The sequence below is a fragment of the Orycteropus afer genome, unplaced genomic scaffold (genome assembly GCF_000298275.1).
Source record: "Orycteropus afer afer isolate SDZICR_OR568_19922 unplaced genomic scaffold, OryAfe1.0 scaffold00032, whole genome shotgun sequence".
Classification (NCBI taxonomy): domain Eukaryota; kingdom Metazoa; phylum Chordata; class Mammalia; order Tubulidentata; family Orycteropodidae; genus Orycteropus; species Orycteropus afer.
This window is the reverse complement of record NW_006921619.1, coordinates 4,694,579-4,717,159: the sequence shown is the minus strand read 5'-3', so window position 1 is coordinate 4,717,159 and position 22,581 is coordinate 4,694,579. Positions and strand designations below refer to the sequence as shown.

General features: G+C 39.5%; 1 protein-coding gene and 1 pseudogene across 1 annotated transcript in view; both read left to right on the top strand.

Annotated features, from left to right (window-relative positions):
* MCCC1 (methylcrotonyl-CoA carboxylase subunit 1) overlaps window positions 1-22,581 on the top strand; it is a 106,459-nt gene that overhangs the window by 35,856 nt on the left and 48,022 nt on the right. Inside the window, exons 5-7 of the mRNA XM_007935907.2 lie at window positions 628-749; window positions 1,406-1,553; window positions 1,644-1,765. Of these exons, the coding sequence (XP_007934098.1) occupies window positions 628-749; window positions 1,406-1,553; window positions 1,644-1,765 (392 nt within the window). The remainder of the gene's footprint in view (window positions 1-627; window positions 750-1,405; window positions 1,554-1,643; window positions 1,766-22,581) is intronic.
* On the top strand, window positions 20,538-22,450 carry LOC103192852 (annotated as a pseudogene).

Sequence of the window (22,581 nt, the reverse complement as noted above, 5' to 3'; positions counted from 1 at the left end):
TCACGCAAATTCTTCTGCTAGTTGGGGTTTAGTCCAAATCTGCATCCTTTCCTTCAAGGCTCAGGGGTCCAAGATTATCTTCTGTGTCTGTATCAATTGGTTTCCCTTTTCTTTGTTGAAGAGGGTCTGTGCAATCCTTCTGCCTAGTCCGCCATCTTGCCCCGCCTCCTTCAGATGCTTTTTTGCTTCTTTCTCAGCCTTATTCTGGAAAGATGAAATTGGCAGATAGTGACCTAACTGAGGATAAAGAGGTATCATTGTGCTAGTGTGCTCATTTCAACTTTTGGGTGCCATGGTTTCAACTCCAGGCAAGCCTTATATGAAGACAGGGTAAACAAATCCCACTTAACCATTCTTAAGCCCTTTATTCCTCCTTGCAAATGTTCTTTAACATCTACCCTAATAGCAATATTATTTTAAGTGGAAATACAGATTCTTCTGGTAAAGGTAAGGCTTCAAAACTTTAGTATGAATAAGTTTTAGACATCTCTCTGGAAACAGATTTAGAGAGAGACCACAGCATATCTGTCACCAGCATAGGGCACCCCCAGAGGAACATGACTTTACCTGCATCACAGCTTTGCAAGTTTAGCACTAGTCAGTGTGTCTTTTTATTTCTCATTTTAGGCTATCCATCCAGGATATGGTTTTCTTTCAGAAAACACAGAATTTGCTGAACTGTGTAAGCAAGAGGGAATTATTTTTATAGGTCCTCCTCCATCTGCAATTAGAGACATGGGTATAAAGAGGTATGAGTTTATATCTTTTTATGAATTTCAATTGAAATCGTTTGTTTAGCTACAATGGGTATTTTAATTACACCCTTTGTTGCCATAAGCATAAGTTATATGCCACATAGGGAAATCTCAGTGAGTTATAGAAGGTAAGGAGCTCTGGTGGCACAGTCATTAAATCATTTGGCTGCTAATCAGAAGGTTGGTGGTTCAAACCCACAAGCCGCTCTATGGGAGAAAGACAAGGCAGTCTGCTTCCATAAAGATTTACAGCCTTGGAAGCCCTATAGGGCAGTTCTATTCTGTCCTATAGGGTCACTGTGGGTCAGAATCAACTTGATGGCAGTGAGTACAGAAAGTTCTAGTTAATGTTTCTCTTTTTTTAAAACACTAATTAGTATTTCTAATCTATATATTAGTTAATTTTTTGGGATAAAAACAGATAGGATGAGCCACCCCATGAAAAACTGGATTGAGGAAAGCTAATAGATATATTAATATTTGTTATTTCAGACTATAGTCCTTTTTACCTATGCAATATTTTCTTTAAAAAGTTACATTGTATTTTTAGAAATACTGTATTTGTATTTCTCTTATATGAAATAATTCATAGAGTGGGAGCAGCTCTCTCTCTCTCCCTTTTCATATATATATATATATATATTCTAAAGCACATCCAAATCCATAATGGCTGCTGCTGGAGTACCTGTGATAGAAGGTTATCACGGTGAGGACCAGTCCAACCAGTGTCTGAAGGAGCATGCTGGGAGTATCGGTTATCCTGTCATGATTAAAGCCATCCGTGGTGGAGGAGGAAAAGTAAGATCATATGTGCTTATGTTTCCCATTTCAGGCTAGTCTTTTTTATCTTACTTATGTTGTAGCCATAACCATCTTTTTTTCTCTTAGGGCATGAGGATCATTAGATCAGAAAATGAATTTCAAGAACAGTTAGAATCAGCACGGAGAGAAGCTAAGAAATCTTTTAATGATGATGCTATGCTGATTGAGAAGTTTGTGGAAACGCCAAGGTGGGATGAGCTTTTGTTTTTATTGTTAACTCAGAATTTTTTAATTATAAAAGTAATGCAAACACATTATGTAGAATTCTGATAGTACATAAGATTGTACTTCTCCAATGCTATCCCCTGACTTAACCACTGATTATGGTATGGTATACTTTTTTTAAACATGTTCTATATAAATGGAAATATATGTACACTAACACACAGTAGAACAGTGAATAGGATCTTATATCATAGACATTTTTCCATGTTGTTAAATACAGATCTACTGTGTATTTTTACAAAAAGCAAATTTATTTTACTTTTTTGTTATTATTGAGAATATACAAAGCAAACAGATAACACCAATTCAGATTTTTACATGTACAATTCAACGGCATTGATTACATTCTTTGAGATGTGCAACTATTCTCACCCTCCTTTTCTGAGTTGTTTCTCCCTCATTAACATGAACTCACTGTCCCCTAAGGTTTGTATCTAATCTTTTGAGTTGCTGTTGCCAATTCAATCCCATATAGATAGCATAATGCCCTTATATAGCATAATGCTCAAGGCAGATATTTTTTACTAGTTAAGCTGTTATGTAAAAATGATGGTGTGAGGGTGTCAGACTTCCTCCTGTAACATATGGAGGGCAGAGAATCAAAATCAGCATCAGCCTAAGGCTGATTCCTATGAGATGGAGGTCAGACATACCTCCTCCAATCCTTTTACCAATTCTGATACCAGCTCTCCTTCCCGTGACACTCTGTACTTCTTTGCTGGATTTGATAATTCATTGCAATGGCCACACAGAACTCACTGATCATACTCAGTTATGGGGTTTATTAGGGAAGTACCAGGTTACAACTCAAAATCAGGAGCAACTCAGGATACAGTTCTTCTATGATTAGGACAACTTCTTAGCTATGCCTGCAGGCAGACCTCTCTGGCTGTCAGCCTCTGATCTTTGTCTTTGCCCTGCTCAGGTAAGTGTTACAAAGTGCTTTAGCTCTGCCGGTAAGTGCCCAGAGGCACCCCACTCCACCAGTCAGCCTCAGCCCAAAAGCTCTCATCTCTCTTGCTCTGTGGATCAGCGCGTGCCCAATATAGCCACCTCCCTCTATGGGCTGGGAAGCCCACTGTGCCTTTTCACGTTGGTCTCCTGGTTGTTGTTGTTGTTGTTAAGTGCCGTCGAGTCGTTTCTGACTCATAGCGACCCCATGCACAGCAGAACGAAACACTGCCCGATCCCGCGCCAGCCCCACAATCCCTGCTATACTTGAGCCCATCATCGCAGCCACCGTATCAATCCATCTCGTTGAAGGCCTCCCCCTCTTTCGTCGACCCTCCACCCTACCAAGCATGACATCCTTCTCCAGGGAATGGTCTCTTCTTACAACATGACCAAAATAGGCGAGACGAAATCTGGCCATTTTGCTTCCAAGGAGCATTCTGGCTGCACTTCCTCCAGGACAGATCTGTTAGTTCTTTTAGCAGTCCATGGTACTTTCAGCATTCTTCGCCAGCACAACTCAAAAGCATCAACTCTTCTTCGGTCTTCCTTATTCATTGTCCAGCTCTCACATGCATACCAGGCGATTGGAAATATCATGGCTTGTGTCAGGCGCACCTTAGTCCTCAATGAGATATCCTTGCTCCTCAGCACTTGAAACAGTTCCTTCGCAGTTGACTTCCCCAATGCTACACGTCATCTAATGTCCTGACTGCTGCTTCCGTTGGCATCGATTGTAGAACCAAGCAACATGAATTCCTTGACAACCTCAATCTTCTCTCCATTTATTGTTGATGCTGCTCATTGGTCCAGTTGTGAGGATTTTTGTTTTCTTTATATTGAGACGTAATCCATACTGCAGACTGTATTCTTCAACCTTCATCAGTAGGTGCCTTAAGTCATCCTCACTTTCAGCAAGCAAAGTTGTATCGTCTGCATATCTCAGGTTGTTAATGATTCTTCCTCCAATCCTGATACCATGTTTTTCTTCATATAGTCCAGCTTCTCAGATTGTTTGCTCAGCATATAGATTGTATAGGTGTGGAGAAAGGATACAACCCTGACGCACTCCCTTCTTGATTTTAAACCATGTAGTGTCCCCTGGTTCTGTTTGAACGACAGCCTTCTGGTCAAGGTACAGGTTCCTCATGAGTACAATCAAGTGTTTGAGAATTCCCATTCTTCTCAATGTTATCCATAATTTGTCACGATCCACACAATCAAATGCCTTTTCATAGTCAATAAAACACAAGCAAACATCTTTCTGGTATTCTCTGCCTGAATAAGGTCTCCTGGTTAAGACCCTTTTTGTTGGTGTCTTAATGGTTCCATGATAGTGATATAGCATTAATTTATTTAATTATTTTCTTGTTGCTGAAATTTAGAGTGTTTTGTATTATACATTCTTTAAAAAGTAAAATTAAGCTGTATTTTATAGAACCCTAAAAACATCAATTGAATGCTCAGAGAAGCAGCTATCGTTTCTCTGCCACACTTCTGACTACTTCTTGCCACCACACTTTGCCTAGTATTACAACTTTCTGTCTCTGGGGTCCAGAAGATTTGGCACTGGGACCCTGGTTCCAAAGGACACACTCCACACCCAGCTCCTCTTTCTTAGTGGTAGTGACGTCCCCCCTTTCCACCTCTGGCTTGGCTCATTTTAAGGCTAGTGGATGGCAAAACTGACCAGTCCCCTTATTAGCATTATTAGCTAGTTATCCAATCCCCTTGCTGGGCCACAAGCACCTGGTGGCATAGTGCCTGAGGCATTTGACTGCTAACCAGAAGATTAGCGGTTCAAACCCACCAGCCACTCCTTGGAAGGAAGGTTGGGCAATCTACTTCCGTAGTGATACCACCTTGGAAACCCAAGGAGGGGTCACTATGAGTCGAATTTGACTCCATGGCAGGAAGTTTGGTTTTTTGGTTACCTCATCATTTGGTGGGAATTTCAAGAGTATGGCAAGAAAAGCCATATAAAAGCAATCCATTGCACCTCATATTGTTTGGTTTAGAGAAGACTTCAGGAAATATTTTTGGCCTAAAGTTTAAAGATTATCTTAGGGCAATAGTTTTAGAGATTCATCTAGCTTCCATGGCTCTAAAAAGTCTAGAGTCCATGAGTATATGAAATTCTGTTCTGTACCTTGGACTTTTTATTCGTGTCTTAATGGCTCCATGGGGAGCTCTGGTGGCATAGTGCCTAAGGCATTTGACTGCTAACCAGAAGGCTGGAGGTTCAAACCAACCAGCAACTCCTCAGAAGGAAGGTTGGACAGTCTACTTTCATAGTGATAATGCCTCAGAAACCCAAGGAGGGGTCGCTATGAGTCAGATCCAACTCCACGGCAGTGAGTTTGGTTTTTAGAGAATGGTTCCATGATAGTGATATACTGTTAATTTATTTAATCATTTTCTTGTTGCTAGAATTTAGGGTTTTTTGTAATATACATTTTTAAAAAATAAAGCTGTATTTTATAGAACCCTAAAAATATCAATTCAATGTTTAGAAAATGGAAGGTTACTCAGATTGAATTGTTGTATATATGTTGTATGTTAATAAAACTAATATTAACAGATAACACTTACATAGCACTTATTACGTCTCAGAGTCTAAAGATTATACTAAGAAAATAATAAGCAATTTTGCTGACCTCCTAATTCTAATCTAATACAATCGTCCTATTAAGTTGGTACTATTCCTATTTTGATGGGAGCTCTGGTGGCATAGTGCCTAAGGCATTTGACTGCTAACCAGAAGGCTGGTGGTTCAAACCCACCAGCCATTCCTCGGAAGGAAGGTTGGGCAATCTACTTCCATAATGATACCGCCTCAGAAACCCAAGGAAGGATCGCTATGAGTCGGATTCAACTCAATAGCAGTGAGTTTGTTTTTTTTGGTATTACTGTTTTGAAGGAGATCTGGTGGCATAGTGCCTAAGGCATTTGACTGCTAACCAGGAGGGTGCTGGTTCAAACCCACCAGCCTCTCCTTGGAAGGAAGATTGGGCAATCTACTTCCATAGTGATACCTTCTCGGAGACCCATTAGGGGTTGCTATGAGTCAGAATCAACTCAATGACTGTGAGTTTTGGTTTTTTGTTTATTCCTATTTTGCAGGTGAAGTGTCTGAGCTACAGAATGGTGATATGACATGCCTGAGGTTGCCCACATGATAAGGGGTGAGACTAGAATCTAAACCCAGGCAGTTTGACTCAAGAGGCCACACTCTAAGCCACTGCACTGTACTGTTTCTTTGTTACACTATAGCAAATGCCATGAGGATTTCTGAATTTTTTTAATTTTTGGCATTTTACAGTAATTTGCTTATAAGAAGATACTGATTTTAAAGTTTTCTGTTATATAGATTTTGTGTAATATATATTTTTAAATGTAACTGATACAAGTGACTTAACAAAGAATAATTCATTTGGGGACTGTGACCAGAGAAAGATTTACCGTGAAGTTAATGAATTGAAGTTTCAGATCCTTCCCTTGCATAAACCACTTCCAAGATCCTATACCTAAGTCTGTATTTGTCATTTTGACCTGACTCAACTCATTGCTGTCAAGTCAATTCTAACTTATAGTAACCCTGTAGGACAGAGTAGATCGAACTGCCCCATAGGATTTCCAAAGCTGTAATCTTTATGGAAGCATACTGCATATCTTTCACTGTGGAACAGCTAGTGGATTTGAACTGCTGACCTTTCATTTAGTACCCAAGTGCTTAACCACTACACCACAAAGGCTCCTTTCTTCTTTAAGAGGCCCCTCACATTGCTTACATTTCAGACCCTGTAAAAGTTGGATCTGTTTCTGATCATGGTGAGTAGTTCAGGTGGTGCAGTGGTTAAAGCATTCGACTGCTAACCATCTACTCTATGGGAGAAAGATGAGGCAGTCTGTTTCTGTAAAGATTTACAGCCTTGGAAACCCTATAGGGTCATTCTACTCTGTCATATAGGGTCACTATGAGTCATAATTTACTCAATGGCAATGGGTTTGGTTTCTGATTTTTCTGATCATGGCATGGTAAATTGAATTAGAGTTTGATAGTTCAAAGGAAAAATCAATCTCAAAATAAATCAGTTGATAACCACTGTGCCACCAGGGCTCCTTTAAACAATTGTAAGGTTCTTGGGGGAGCTCTGCTGTGGTACGGTGGTTAAGGCATTTTGCTAACCAAAAGGTGGGTGGTTTGAACCCACCAGCCTTTCTGCTGTAGAAAGATGAGGCAGTCTGCTTCTGTAAAGATTTACAGTCTTAGAAAAATAAATAAATAAATCAGTTGATTAGAAGAGCACGGCATATACCACTATTAATAGGAAGTGTAATGATTAGGGTTATATGCCAACTTGGCTGGGCCATAATTCTCAGTGATTTGGTAGTTATGAGATAGTCATCCATCAACAAGAGATTTGTTATAATGTGATCACCTCCACAATGAAATCTGTTTTGAGCAAGCCAGTCAGTTGAAAGGGAGTTTCCTCAGGGGTGAGGCCTGCTTCCAGGATATATGAATGTTCTGGCAAGGATCTTTGGCTTTTTGCTCAGTCTGTACCCTGTGTCTGGCTCATCATCATCTGACTTCCATTTATTTGGACTTGGGCTATCTGCCTGCTGTATTGCTTGCTGATCTTGAGATTGTTGCCTTTGCAGCCTGTGAGCAAGCAGTGTGCCATCTTATCTGCCTATCTTGGATTCATCAGCCTCTGCAGCCAGCAGCCTGCTGTATTACCTGCCGATCTTGGGTTTGTCATCCCCTGCAACTACGTTAGTCAGGAGAAGCTTGCTTCTTAACATCTGACCCACAGAGTTTGGGACTTGCCAGCCTCTACAACTGTGTGAGCCATTTCCTTGAGATAAATGTCTCTCTTTCTCTCTCTCTCTCTCTGAATATATATGCTTCACTGGTTTGCTTCTCTAAAGAACCCAGCCTAAGACAGGAAATAAGACAAAAGTATAACAGATCATAGGACAAACTGAAGGCTTACTTCCACGATACCTTTGAAAAAAAGAATAGGCAAACCATCTAAATTAGCATAATTTTGAGTTAAATTTGTAGAGATGGCAGCTAACTATTTTAATGACTAACCTATTATCTGTACCATTTTTTGAAGCTGTAGATTCTTTACTTGTGAAATATATACTGTACATTTCCTTGAAGCTTCTGAAAATCAAGGATCTGGTAGTATATTTCTTTTTATTTTTCCATATATATTACCTGGCATACTACCTTCTTTGTAATAAGCATTAATAGTAATTTTAATATGAATAAATTATATAGTTGTGGAAAATACAGGGGATGGAAACAAGCTAATCCATAATTTCATTATCTTGATATAAGTATTAGTGTTTTTATGTATTTCCTTTCTGTATTTCTAGTAAGAATATTTGAATGTATTGATAATCATATTGTATATATTAATTTATATCTTGCTAAATAATTACTTATTTGAATTAATGGAGTTAACCAGAATATTGGCAAGGTGATGCTGATAACTGAGAAAAGTAGATACGAAAGTGTTTTACAAAACTGTTCAGAATTTTTTATCTTATCTGAAAGGTAGGAATAAAGATACCATCTTCCAAGTATACTATTTTAGAAGGAATAAAAATCAGATTCCTTCTTTACATCATATTCAATGCATATTCTAGATATACCAAAAAATTATTAGGAAAGTAAACATTTAGAAACTATCAGGCACTTTTGATAGAATTATGGCAGCTAAAGGGTCCTGCCCAGCTAGACCCTGACAGTGACTAAATTGGAGGTACTGGGATTTGATGCATCTCCTGGTTCTCACACACTTCTAGACACTGTGTTTCAATACCTCTAAGTCAGATAAAGCGCCACAGAAAAGGATTAATTAGGAAAATAACAAGTGATTTGATGACTACAGAAATCGTAACAGAGAACACAGATCCTCAGTGAGGTCCCTTTGTAAGCAGCCAAAAGAAAAATGTTTTCAGCTTCAGAGAACTCAGAAAAGAGCTGCGGTGTGGCCCCCACGAGTTCCTTTCAGAGACTGGTATCCCTGCTATAATGTCTCCTTCCCTGGAGCAGCTAAAATTTATGAACCACCACTCTGAAATCTAGACAGGTGAATACAGTGAGTCACAGCCAAGATCATCTTACTTAGGACAGAAGTTACTGGAGCCATTAATGGGTAAGAACACTTAAATGGTAATTTTGATAAATTACTAGAGACAAACTTGAGAGTGAAACTCCACGAGGTGCCCAGTCTTAGAGGAGGCCCCATATTTTCATGGGTTTTACCTCCAGGACCACTACCAAGTTCTCACAGTGAAGAACCAAAGAAAACTTCTTCACGGTCTGGATGATGATGATGTTGTTGTTGTTGCTGTTGTTGTTGTTACGTGCTGTCAAGTTGGACCTGACTCATAATGACCCTTCCTTAGTTTCCGAGGCAGTATCACTACGGAGGTAGATTGCCCAACCTTCCTTCCGAGGAGTGGCTGGTGAGTTTGAACCACCTGCTTCTGGTTAGCAGTCAAGTGCCTTAGGCACTATGCTGCCAGAGCCAAGTTAATCGCTGTGTCACCAGGGCTCCTTACACATCTGTGAGAATGGCTGAAATACAAAAACTGAATGCTGGTGAGGATACACAGAAACAGGAATTCTTATTTGTTGCTGGTAGAAATGCAGAATTTTTTTTTTGGAAGACAGTTTGGCAGTCTCTTACAAAACTAAACATAGTCTTATCATACAAATCAGCAATTGCACCCCTAGGCATTTACCAATTTGAGTTGGAAATTTATGTGTACACAGAAACCTGCACATGCATTTATAGCAGTTTCATTCATAATTGCTAAAAACTAGAGTCAACCAACATGTCTTTTAATAGGTAAATGGACAAACTGTCATACATCCATACAATGGCTTATTATTCATCAATAAAAAAAAGAACATCAGGCTATAAAAAGACATGGAAGAATCTTAAATGTTTATTGCTAGATGAAAGAAGCCAGTCTGAACAGGCTATATGTACTATGTGATTCTAATTATATGACATTCTAGGTAAAGTGAAACTATGCTAGTAATAAGATCACTGGTAGTCAGGGGTTTGAAAAGATGTAGGAGGGATGAATAATAGGTGAAACACACGGAATTTTTAGGGCGGTGAACCTACTCTGTATGATACTATAATTGTTAGTATATGACATTATGTATTTGTTCAAACACTTATAACTTTACAACTCAGAGTGAACCTTAATTTATGCAATTCTTTTAAAAAATTTGTCATTTAGGAGGTTGGGAAGTCCCAGGAGAGAATCTAGCTGTATTGCAAATGTATGAAACAACCTCACTGAAGGGGAAGGGGGAAGGATGCTGACCTAAGTAACTTTGGAAATGAATAGTCTGTAAGACTAAAAGCAAAAGAAACTACCTAAAAGCTCTATACTCTAGTTGACAAAATTGTTTCCCTTGGGGTTATGGATTAACCATTGTGTTACTTTTAATACATGTATACTGGAATTAAACAGTTACTAGATGGCAGGTGGTGGAAGCAGGATTCTTCACTGTTGGAATTTACAGTTAAGTAAGAAAGGAGGTTAGACTGACGTATTTGGTAGTGGAATACACGGTTGCTGCGGTGTAGTTAATTACTTAGTGTGGCTTTTCTACCCATAAGTCTTTGTAAACTCCAAGGTGGGATTTACTATGAGCAACTGAGGAGCTCCTGATTGCTGAAGCTATCCACCTGGGTTATTTCTGTTGGGCGTGGCACAATACAATGTTCTGGGAGGTTCCCACTCTCTCTCACGTGCTTAGAGTTCTGATGCTGTGATTGGCTAGTTTGACCACCCTTCCGGGCTCAAAAGGAGGCCTCCTGGAGGTAGAACTCTCTCTGACCACTGGTTGAGGAAGACATGCTGCTGAAAGAGACACGCACCCCGGAAAGAGACACGTGCTGCTGGGAAGGAGGCGCAAGAGACATTCATCGCTGAGTGAGACACCGAGGGACCAGCACTGCTGGGAAAGAGACTGTGAGAGACTGTTGGCTCAGGGACGGTGGGCTGGGAGAGAGACTGAGCATTCTTTCTGAACTTGAGTTGTAGCCTGGTGCTTCCCTAATAAACCCCATAATCCGTGAGTTCTGTGTGGCCACTGCAGCGAATTATCGAACCCAGGAGAGAGATGGTGGTGCTTTGGGAGGAACGGTTGGAGCAAGGGCTGGAGGGGGGAGGCAGCATGTCTGTCCTGGCAGGAATAGGCCTTGGGTTACTGCTGGTAATCCTGTCTTCCTCTTGTAGGGTTAGAGGAGGTCTGAACATGTGTCCTCCTTGCCGTTTTTGCAGTTGCATATAGTGATATTTATAGATATGTGTAGATACTGGAATGAGTATACCCATACGTTTCTTTGCTCTGTACATGAATAAATTATTTTAGAAGGATCAGCACAAGGCTGGCCCCTCTGAGGTGGAGGTTAAAGGTATCCCAAATGTCCAACTTTTCTGTACTGCTATACCACTCCGTCATCTCTAACGTCAACTCCTCTTCCCTTTAGTACTCTCTCTCCCATCTTAGGGTTCCGTAATTCTCTGCAAATCTTAGAGAATTGGTGAACCACCAAGGAAACAGCTCATGTAGCTCTGGAGACTGGCAGGTCGCAAATCCGTGGGTCAGGTGTCAGTCTGGAGGATTTTCCTCACTCGTGGTTGCAGGGGTTGATGAACCCAAAAGGTCAGGACAGGCTGCTGGTTCACAAAGCTGTGGAAGGTGGTGAATCAAGTCAGATGGTCGGCTGCTCTCTCAAGTCCCAACAACTGGAGGTCAGATGAAGATGAGCCAGATGCAGGATCCAGAGCAAGAGAGAGAGCTTTGTCAGAGCATTCAAATATATTGGATGCAGACCATACCATCAAGGAAACTAAAGGTGATGACTTGAGTCATGTTCTCTACTAAAGCAGTGACTCAAGATACATCCACCCCAATCCTGCCTCATTACCATAATGGAACCCTAACCAATACATCACAAAATGGAGGACTGTGGCTAAAAGGGGAGCTCTGGTAACATAGTGCCTAAGGCACTTGACTGCTAACCAGAAGGCTGGCGGTTCAAACCCACCAGCCACTCCTCGGAAGGAAGGTTGGGCATTCCTACTTCCGTAGTTATACTGCCTCGGAAACCCAAGGAGGGGTCGCTATGAGTCGGGGCCGACTCGATGGCAAATAACAACAACAACAACATGGCTAAAAGGGCCATATTAAATAATTTACTGCATCACACTTTCGGCTGAAGTGGCCTAAATGATACAACATCTCAGTAACCACAAGCTCACCTCATGGCCAGATCTTGGTTTCTCCAATAAAAGGCACCAGAATTCCTTGGGGAAATGGCTGCTTGTAGGGCCAGGGGCAGGAAATATATGAGACTAGCATATCTTGTAGTTCCAGAAATTCTTCTAAGTGAATAAATATTTTGTGAGGTCAACAAACAGTATAATGCCAATAAGGAAGTGCTAAAACAAACAGAATTAACCATGAAAAACCCACATTTATGGGGAAGGTGTCAAAGGAGCACAAGAAGCAACTGAAAAAGCTCCCAGTGGCCAAAGCTGAAATGATTTGAGCAACAAAATAAATAGAAGAATATTGAATTATAGCCTGGTGTATTAAATAAATAATCCATGAGTCCAAAGTGATTGAATAAATAAGTGTGGGAAAAGAGACAAATCTCCAATGCAGAACAATTCCAAATAAATTGTAGAGACACTCTGCCCTGAAAGAGGGAGAGCATAACTGCGCTCCTTAAGTATGAACTGTACATAGGGGCTTCCTTCCAAAGAGTAAAAGTATGGAAAGGTAGGAGGGCAGCATGTAGAAGAGTAACTTTACAGTGGAGAAATCTAGCATACCCAGGTCATCAAAGTAAACATCAGTGTCTTAAATCATACTTAGAGATGTACCCCTGATATGATATAATGAAAATGGTACTTCCTTCCAAAAACCTATGACCCTATTGTATTCATGAGAAAAACATGACAAATTCCAGAAGAGGGAATTCTGGCAATATACCTGACCAGTACTCCTCAAAACCATTAAGGTCATCAAAAACAAAGTATAAGAAAATGTTGCAGGCAAGAGGAGCCTAAGGAGACATGTCAGCTAAATGTAGCATGGGATCCTGGAACAGAAAAAGGACATTAGGTAAAAAAAAGAATTGTAAATAAAATGTGGAGTTTAATGTATGTATTAGTATTGGTTCATTAATTGTAACAAATATATCATTCTAATATAAAACCATACCCACTGCCATTGAGTCAATTCCAACTCATAGTGACCTGCATAAAGTTTCCAAGGCTGTAAATCTTTACAGAAGTACATTGCTTCATCTTCCTCCCATGGAGCAGTTGGTGGGTTTGAACCACCAACCTTCTGGTTAGCAGCCAAATGCCTTAATTGTAATATGTTGTTGTTATGTGCCGTCAAGTCGGACCCGACTCAGCGACCCCTCCTTGGGTTTCCGAGGCAGTATCACTACGGAAGTAGATTGCTCCATCTTCCGAGGAGTGGCTGGTGGGTTTGAACTGCCAATCTTCTGGTTAGCAGTCAAGTGCCTTAGCCACTATGCTACCAGAGCTCCCTAATAGTAATATAGGATGTTAATAATAAGAGAAACTGTGCAAGGAGTACTCTGTACTTGATTTGATTTTCTATAATCTAATGTGTTCTAAAAAATAAAGTCTATTAATAAAAACAAGGAAAAGAAAAAAAGAACAACAAAAATGCTAAAGTAGATAAAGAACAACCAAAGACCAAAACCCATGTCCTTGAGAAAGATGTTAGCATCAAGAATATAACTAGGAAAATCTTTATTGGGAAGTATGCCAATTTGAGATTATGGAAAGATAAAGGATTCTGAAACAGGAATGAACATCATGCTACACGTTAAGTCAGAAAACAGTTACATGAGTTACAAAATTCTGCAAAAAATAATGAAAAGGCATGTGTCCCTGGGTGGTGCAACTGGTTAATGAACTAGCTGCTAACCAAAAGGTTGGCAGTTTGAGTCTACCACAGGCTCCTTGGAAAAAAAGCCTGGCAGTCTGCTTCAGAAAAATCAGCCACTGAAAACCCTATGGAGTACAATTCTACTCTAACAAACATCAGCTTACCATGAGTTGAAATTAACTGAAAGACAACTGGTTAATAAAAGAAGTGGAGGTGCAGGGAAAGCAGCAAATAGAGAATGTCCCAGGCCATGAATATTCTCAAAGAAAAAAGGCAGAAGAGGAAGGGTCACAAAGGCAAGAAACCCAAACTGAAGAAATGAACTCCCAGTATTTTGTCAAGAGAACATGTTGGACCAGTTGGAAAAGTCAAAAATGGAACATTAAGTAGAGAAGATCTCATGAAAAATTCTTCAAGTGATTAAATGAAGTATTTGTGAGGTAAACAAAAAGGACTGGAAATGAGCCACTGTGCGGAAACAATACATATACAAGACTCCTGGGTTTTTAATTCCTTCTCTGTTTGACAGACTTTTTTATTTTAAGAAATAGAACAGAAAAATTTGCTGATCTCGTTTCTATTTTATGTAGACAAATATATGAGATAAACTATAGTTTGAACATATCAAAATAAACATGCTGAGAAGAATATTTATATCTTTTCCAAAACAATCTGTTAGCTGTATTTTCATAAGTGTTCTGTGCATTCCTTTTTTGTTCTTTCAATTTTTATTTTATTATGGTTAAAACATACACACCAAGACATTGACCAACATAACAACTTCCCCATTTACAGCTCAGTGACATTGATGACATTTTTCATGTTGTGCCACCATTATTGCTATCCTTTTCCAAAATATTCTACCACCATTAGCATAAATTTGATGCCCTGTATCTTAATTTGTAGAAGGTCCCTATCATCTAGTTTATCTTATACTGTTGGTGCATTTTGGGTTGTGCTTAATAGTTTATGCCATAAATTAGGGCTCCTACGTTTGTACCTATTATTTCTTTAATGAACTTTATAGTTTTACGCTTCATGCTTAAGTCTTTGATCAATCTGGAGTTTGTTTTTGTGTATGGTGTGAGGTATGGATCTTGTTTCATTTTTCTGCAAGTGGATAGCCGGTTTTGCCAGCACCATATGTTTAAGCAACTCTCTTCCCTATTTAGTGGATGTTAGCCTTTTGTTGAAGACCAGCTGACCATAGGTGGATGGATCTATTTCTGGGTTCTATTTCTGTTGCATTGAGACATGTGTCTGTCACTGTACCAATACCAGGCTGTTTTGACAACTGTGCCTATAGGTAGGTTTTGAGATCTGAGAATGTGAGACCTACTTTGTTCTTCTTTAGTAGTGCCTTGCTTAACTGAGGTCTCTTTCCTTTCCATATAAAATTAGTGATTGGTTTTTCCATGTCCTTAAAGAATGTTGATGGGATCTGGATTGGGATTAGATTGAATGTATAGATTGCCTTGGGTAGTATTGACATTTTCACAATGTTCAATCTTCTTATCCATGAGCATGGTATGTTCTTCCATTTATGTAGATCCTTATACTTTCTTGAAGTAGTATTTTGTAGTTTTCTTTGTATAGGTCTTTTGTATACCAGGTAAGATTTATTCACAAGTAGTTTATCTTTTTGCTAGCGATTGTAAATGGTATTGATTTCCTTGTCACAGACTTCTTTGCTGGTACAGAGGAATCTAACTGATTTTTGTGTGTTGATCTTGTATCCTGCCACTATGCTAAATCTTTCAATAAGTTCCAGTATTTTGGCTGAATCTCTTGAGTTTTCTACGTATAGATGATATCATTGGCAAATAAGGATAGTTTTACTTCTTCCTTACTAATTTCAATGCCTTTTATTTCCATTTCTTGCCTTATTGCCCTGGCTAGATGTGGTAGTTGACTATGCAAAGGCATTTGATTGTGTGGATCATGACAAATTATGGACAACATTGAGAAGAATGGGAATCCCCGAGCACTTGATAGTACTCATGAGGAATCTGTACCTTGACCAGGAGGCTGTCGTTCGAACAGAACAAGGGGACACTACATGGTTTAAAATCAAGAAGGGAGTGTGTCAGGGTTGTATTCTGTCTCCACACTTATTCAATCTATATGCTGAGCAAATAATTCAAGAAGCTGGACTATATGAAGAAAAACATGGTATCAGGATTGGAGGAAGAATCATTAACAACCTGAGATATGCAGATGATACAATTTTGCTTGCTGAAAGTGAGGATGACTTAAGGCACCTACTGATGAAGGTTGAAGAATACAGTCTGCAGTATGGATTACATCTCAACATAAAGAAAACAAAAATCCTCACAACTGGACCAATGAGCAGCATCACAATAAATGGAGAGAAGATTGAGGTTGTCAAGGAATTCACGTTGCTTGGTTCTACAATCGATGCCAACGGAAGCAGCAGTCAGGACATTAGACGACGTGTAGCATTGGGAAAGTCAACTGCGAAGGAACTGTTTCTAGTGCTGAGGAGCAAGGATATCTCCTTGAGGACTAAGGTGCGCCTGACACAAGCCATGATATTTCCAATCGCCTGGTATGCATGTGAGATCTGGACAATGAATAAGGAAGACCGAAGAAGAGTTGATGCTTTTGAGTTGTGGTGCTGGCGGAGAATGCTGAAAGTACCATGGACTGCTAAAAGAACTAACAGATCTGTCCTGGAGGAAGTGCAGCCAGAATGCTCCTTGGAAGCAAGAATGGCCAGACTTCGTCTCACCTATTTTGGTCATGTTGTAAGAAGGGACCATTCCCTGGAGAAGGATGTCATGCTTGGTAGGGTGGAGGGTCGACAAAAGAGGGGGAGGCCTTCAATGAGATGGATTGATACGGTGGCTGCAATGATGGGCTCAAGTATAGCAGGGATTGTGGGGCTGGCGCGGGATCGGGCAGTGTTTCGTTCTGCTGTGCATGGGGTTGCTTTGAGTCAGAAACGACTCGATGGCACTTAACAACAACAATAACAACAACAACAGATGTGGTAGTTAAGTTTGTGTGTCAACTTGTCTGGGTCTGGTTGAGTGGCTGGGTGGCTGGATGTAGTGTATTCCCCATGATGAGACTGGTAATCAAATCCATGGTGGAATCTACTGTGAGCAGCTGAGTAGCTGCCCTAGGGATGTGGTCTGCTTTCTGTATATAAGGAGAAGCCTTGGAGAATGGTCTCTAGCTTATGGCACACTTGGACCCTTCATGTAGCTGTGTCGTTGTTCAGCAGCTTGCCATGCTCTGCCTACTTTGGGACTTACAATGGACTTGAATTAATGGCCTGCCATATGGTTTGGTAACATTGGGACTGTGCCATTTTATTTCTCGACCATGGGCTTGTTAACCCCAGCATTCAGTAGCTGCCTGAGTGAAGAGATGCCTCATGGGCCGGGAGCAAGAGGCAGAGCCAAAGCCCAAGGTTAAGGGGCTTTCACTCAGCCCCTAGAGCCTGGCACTTTGAACTTGCACTTAAAGCCTCCAAACTGTGAGAGAATAAACTCCTGTTTGTTAAGGACATCCCATTTGTGGTATATTCTTGTCAGAGCAGCACTAGGAAACCAGAACATTAGGACTTCCAATACAATATTGAAAGAAGTGGTGATAGAGGTCATCCTTGTCTGGTTCCTGTTTGCAGGAGAATGTATTCAGTCTTTGTCTCTTGAGAATAATGTTAGCTGTTGGTTTTCCATACATGCCCTTTATTGTGTTGAGGAATTTCTCTTCTATTCCCATTTTTCTGTTTTTTTTTTTTTTAATCAGGAATAGTTGTTGGATTTTATCAGATGCCTTTTCTGCATCTATTGATATGATCGTGTGATTCTTTTTCTTCATTTTACTTATGTGATTCATTGTTTTTCTAATGTTGAACCATCTTTGCATACCTGGTATGAATCCCACTTGATCATGATGTATTATTTTTTTGATATGTTGTTGAAGTCTGTTGGCTAGGATTTTGCTGAAGAATTTTGTGTCTATATCCATGAGAGATACTGTTCTGTAGTTTTCCTTTTTAATGATGTTTTTACCTGGTTTGGGTATCATGGTTATACTTGCTTCATACAATGAATTTGGGAGGATTCCATCCTTTACTGTGTTCTGAAATAGTTTGAATAGGATTGATGTCCGCTCTTCTCTGAATGTTTGCTAGAATTCTCCAGTGAAACCATCTGGGCCAGGACTTTTTTTGTTGGTGGTAATATTTTTTAATGACCTGTTCAATTTCTTCTTTTGTTATGGGTCTGTTCAGATTTTCTACCTCAGTCTGTGTTAGTTTAGGTAAGTAGTATATTTCTAGAAATCTATCCATTTCTTCTAGGATTTCAACTTGGTTGGAGTACAGTTCTTCATAGTATCCTGACACTGTCCTTTTTATTTCAATTGCTTCTGATGTGACATCACCCATTTCATTTCTTATTCATGTTATTTGTATCTTCTCCTTCTTTAAGTTTAAAGTGGTTTGTCAATTTTATTAATCTTTTCAAAGAACCAACTTCTTGATTTTTTTCTTTTGTCTATTTTCTGTTTCATTTATTTCTACTCGAATCTTTAATATTCCTTCTGGTGACTATAGGCTTTATTTTTTGCTGTTCTTTTGCTAATTGTTGGAGATGTTGGGTTAAGGTGTTGGTTTTAGCTCTTTTTTCTTTTTTGATATGTGCATTTATTGCTGTAAATTGCCTCTGATCACTGCTTTTGCTGTATCTCAAAGATTTTGGTATGTTGTATTTTCATTCCTTTTGATTCAAGGGAATTTCTAATTTCCTTTTCTATTTCTTCTATTACCTAGTAGTTTTTAAGGACGATGTTATTCAGTTTCCATGTGTTTGCTCTTTTTCTGTTGATCTTCCTGTTGTTGATTTCTAATTTTATAGCATTGTGATCTGAAAAGATGCTTTGCAGTATTTCAATGTTTTAAAATTTATTCAGGCTTGCTTTGTGGCCTAACATATGGTCTATCCATGAGAATGTTCCATGTGCACTGAAAAAGAATGTATATTGTGCTGTTGTGTGGTGAAGCGCTCTGTAGATGTCTGTAAGGTCAAGTTGGTGGATTGTATTGTTTAGTTCTTCTGCGTCTTTGTTGAGTTTCCAGTTTATCTTTCATTGAAAGTGGTGTATTAAAGGCTCCTACTATGACTACGGAGTCATCTATTTATCTTTTCAATTCTGTTAAAGTCTGGTTTATATATTTTGGCCTCTTTCATTGGGTCCATAGATATTTATTATGGTTATGTCCTCTGTTCAATTGATCCTTTAATCATTATATAATATCCTTTCTTGTCTCTTATGGTGGTTTTTGTCTTAAAGTCAGTTTTATCAGAAATTAATATTTCCACTCCTGCTCTTTTTTGATTACCATTTGCTTGATACATATTTTTTCAACCTTTGATTTTTAGTCCATTTTTGTCATTGTGTCTAAAGTGAGTCTCTTATGGACAGCGTATTGATGGGTCATTTTTTCTTACCCAGTTTGCAACTCTCCATCTCTTGAGTGGTACATTTAATCCATTTACATTCATTGTAATTATTGACAGGTATAAATTTATTGCTGCAATTTTGTTATGTGTTTTTTTTTTCCCCTTGGTGTTGCTTATTTCTTTGTTCCATATAATTTTTTTGTGCTGAGCTGATTTTATGAATCTTTTTATCATTTCCTTCATTGCTATCATTTTAGTATTTGCTAAATATTTGTGCCTCTCCTCTTTTTTATTTTGATGCAAAGGTCTTTTTCTTTTTTTTTTTTTTAATCTCTGATGTTACCCTGTGATTTATAATTTTCCTCCCAAGTTCAAAACAATCTGTTCTTATCTCTCAAATTGTCTTGACTTCCTCACCATTTGGAAGTTCTGTACATACACTATTTATTCCCTATTTTTGGTTTGTAGTTGTCCTCATTTACCAATTAATATCTCTGGTTCCCTGTTTAGAGTCTTGTAAACTTATTTTACTTTGGATACTTTTATTAACTAGGTTGATTTCTGAGTTATATCATCATATATGCTAATTATCCATTGTTGTCTGCTGTTGTTGATTCTCTGTGCCAACGACTCTCTTTAGCATCTCTGCTAAGGTTGGTCTGGTTTTAACAAATTCCCTTAATTTCTGTTTATCTCGAAATGTCCTAATATGAGGGACAGTTTTGCTGAGTATATTAATTCTTGATTGGAAATTTTTTTCTTCCAGGGTTTTATATACATCATCCCATTGTCTTCTCACCTGCATGGTTTTTGCTGAGAAATCAGAGCTTACTCTTATTGGTTGCCCTTTGTAGGTAACTTTTTGTTTTTCTCATGCTGTTTTCAGGATTCTTTCTGGTACATTCACTCTTAATAGGATTTCTCATAATTTTGTCATCTTATATTCAACATGAAAGGGGCCCTGGTGGTACAGTGATTAAGCACTAGGTTGCTAACCATAAGGTTGGTGGTTAAAACCCATCAGCCACTGTGTGGGAGAAAGATGAGGTAGTCTGCTTCTGTAAAGATTTACAGTCTTGGAAATCCAGTGGGGTCACTGTGAGTTGGAATCGACTCTATGGCAGTGGGTTAGTTAGTATATCTTTTAAAAAGTAATGATCCATATTTATTTCTTAACCCATTTCTAGATAGCTGTTTTAACTTTTGGTATACCATAGTTTATAAAATCCCACTTGGAAGAGTTTAAAAACTTGGTCATAAAAACAGTTTTCATTGGTCTTTTTGAAGATATATGATATAATATAAAGTAATAGGACTGGTGAATTAAAAGAAAAGACAAAATATAGGAGACTGAAGGTGCTGTGTAATCACTGAGGAGTCAAGGCACTTGGAGCTTCTAAAATGCTGGATTACTTCGATGCAGATCAATGGAAAACCAAAGAGGATGAAAAGGAAGACAGGCTCATCTGAGCTCTGGATGAGAGGGCTGAAAACTTATAGTCAGAGCACTTACTGTAGGCAGATCAAGCAGGCTGAAGATGACATCCAGCAACTCCTCAAGAAAATTAATGAGCTCACGGGTATTAAAGAGTCAGACACAAGCCTGGCCCCACCAGCTCCCTGGAATTTGGCTGCAGACAAGCAGACACTCCAGAGTGAACAGCCTTTACAGGTTGCAAGGTGTACAAAGATCATCAATGCTGAGTCAGAGGACCCAAAATACATTATCAATGTGAAGCAGTTTGCCAAGTTTGTAGTGGACCTTAGTGATCAGGTGGCACCTGCTGACATTGAAGAAGGAATGAGAGTTTGTGTGGACTGAAATAAGTATCAAATTCACATTCCACTGCCTCCTAAGATTGACCCAACAGTCACCATGATGCAGGTGGAAGGAAAACCTGATGTCACATACAGTGATGTTGGTGGCTGTAAGGAACAGATTGAGAAACTGTGAGAAGTAGTTGAAACCTCACTACTTTATCCAGAGATAAACCTTGTTAACCTTGTCATTGAGCCTCCCAAGGGTGTGCTGCTCTTTGGTCCACCAGGTACAGGCAAGACAGTCTGTGCTTGGGCAGTTGCTAATAAGATTGATGGCTTGCTTCATTTCCATTATTAGATCTGAACTTGTATAGAGATATACAAGTGAGGATGCTTGAATGGTTTGTGAGCTCTTTGAAATGGTCAGAACCAAAAAAGTCTGTCTTATCTTCTTTGATGAAATTGATACTATGGGAGGGGCTCAGTTTGATGACGGGGCTGTAGGTGACAATGAGGTGCAGAGAACAGTATTGGAATTGATCAATCGCTGGATGGTTTTGATCCTTGAGGCAGTATTAAAGTGCTGATGGCCACTAACAGACCTGATACTTTGGACCCAGATGAGACCAGGGAGGTTGGATAGAAAGATTGAATTTAGCTTACCAGATCTGGAGGGTCGGACTCACATCTTTAAGATGCGTGCTCGTTCAATGAGTGTGGAAAGAGATACCAGATTTGAATTGTTAGAGCAACTGTGTCCAAATAGCACTGATGCTGAAATTAGATGCATCTGGACAGAAAACGGTATGTTTGTGTTCTGGTTACCTAGTACCGCTCTGACAAGAATATATCACAAATGGGATGGCCTTAACAAACAGGAGTTTATTCTTACAGTTCAGAGGCTTTAAGTCCACGTTCAAAGTGCCAGGCTCTTAGGGGCTGGGTGAAAGCCCCTCAACCTTCAGCTCTGCCTCTTGTTCCTGGCCCACTGAAGCCAGAGCCATCTCTTCACTCAGGCAACTACTGGCTGCTGAAGCTAACAAGCCCAAGTTCAACAAATAAAATGGCACTGTCCCAATGTTACCAAACCACATGGCAGGCTATTAATTCAAGTCCATTGTAAGTCCCAGGGTCAGCAGAACATGGCAGGCTGCTGAACAACAACATGGCCACATGCAAGATCCAAGCATGCGATAGGCTAGAGACCATTCCCCAAGCCTTCGGCTTATATACAGAAAGCAGACCACATTTCCTAAGGGAGCTACTCAGCTTCTCACAGTAGATTCCACCATGGAGTTGATTACCAGTCTCATCATGGGGAATACTATATCCAGCTGCCTAGCCATTCAACCAGGCCCAGCTAAGTTGACACACAATCTGAACTACCACAGTTTGCAATCAGAGCATGGTGAAAAATTGCCATCAAAAAGGATTTCTTGGAAGCTGTAAATAAGGTCATTAAATCCTATGCCAAATTCAGTGCTACTTCCTGCTATGTGACATACAACTGAGCCCTGAAGGCTTTCAAATGAAAACATGTCTTTTAATTGGAATCTTAACTTACATGGACTTGTTAACAACCATTTCACATAAATATAAATGGTTTCAAAAATTGAAGGGGAAAAAAAAAATACTGATTATA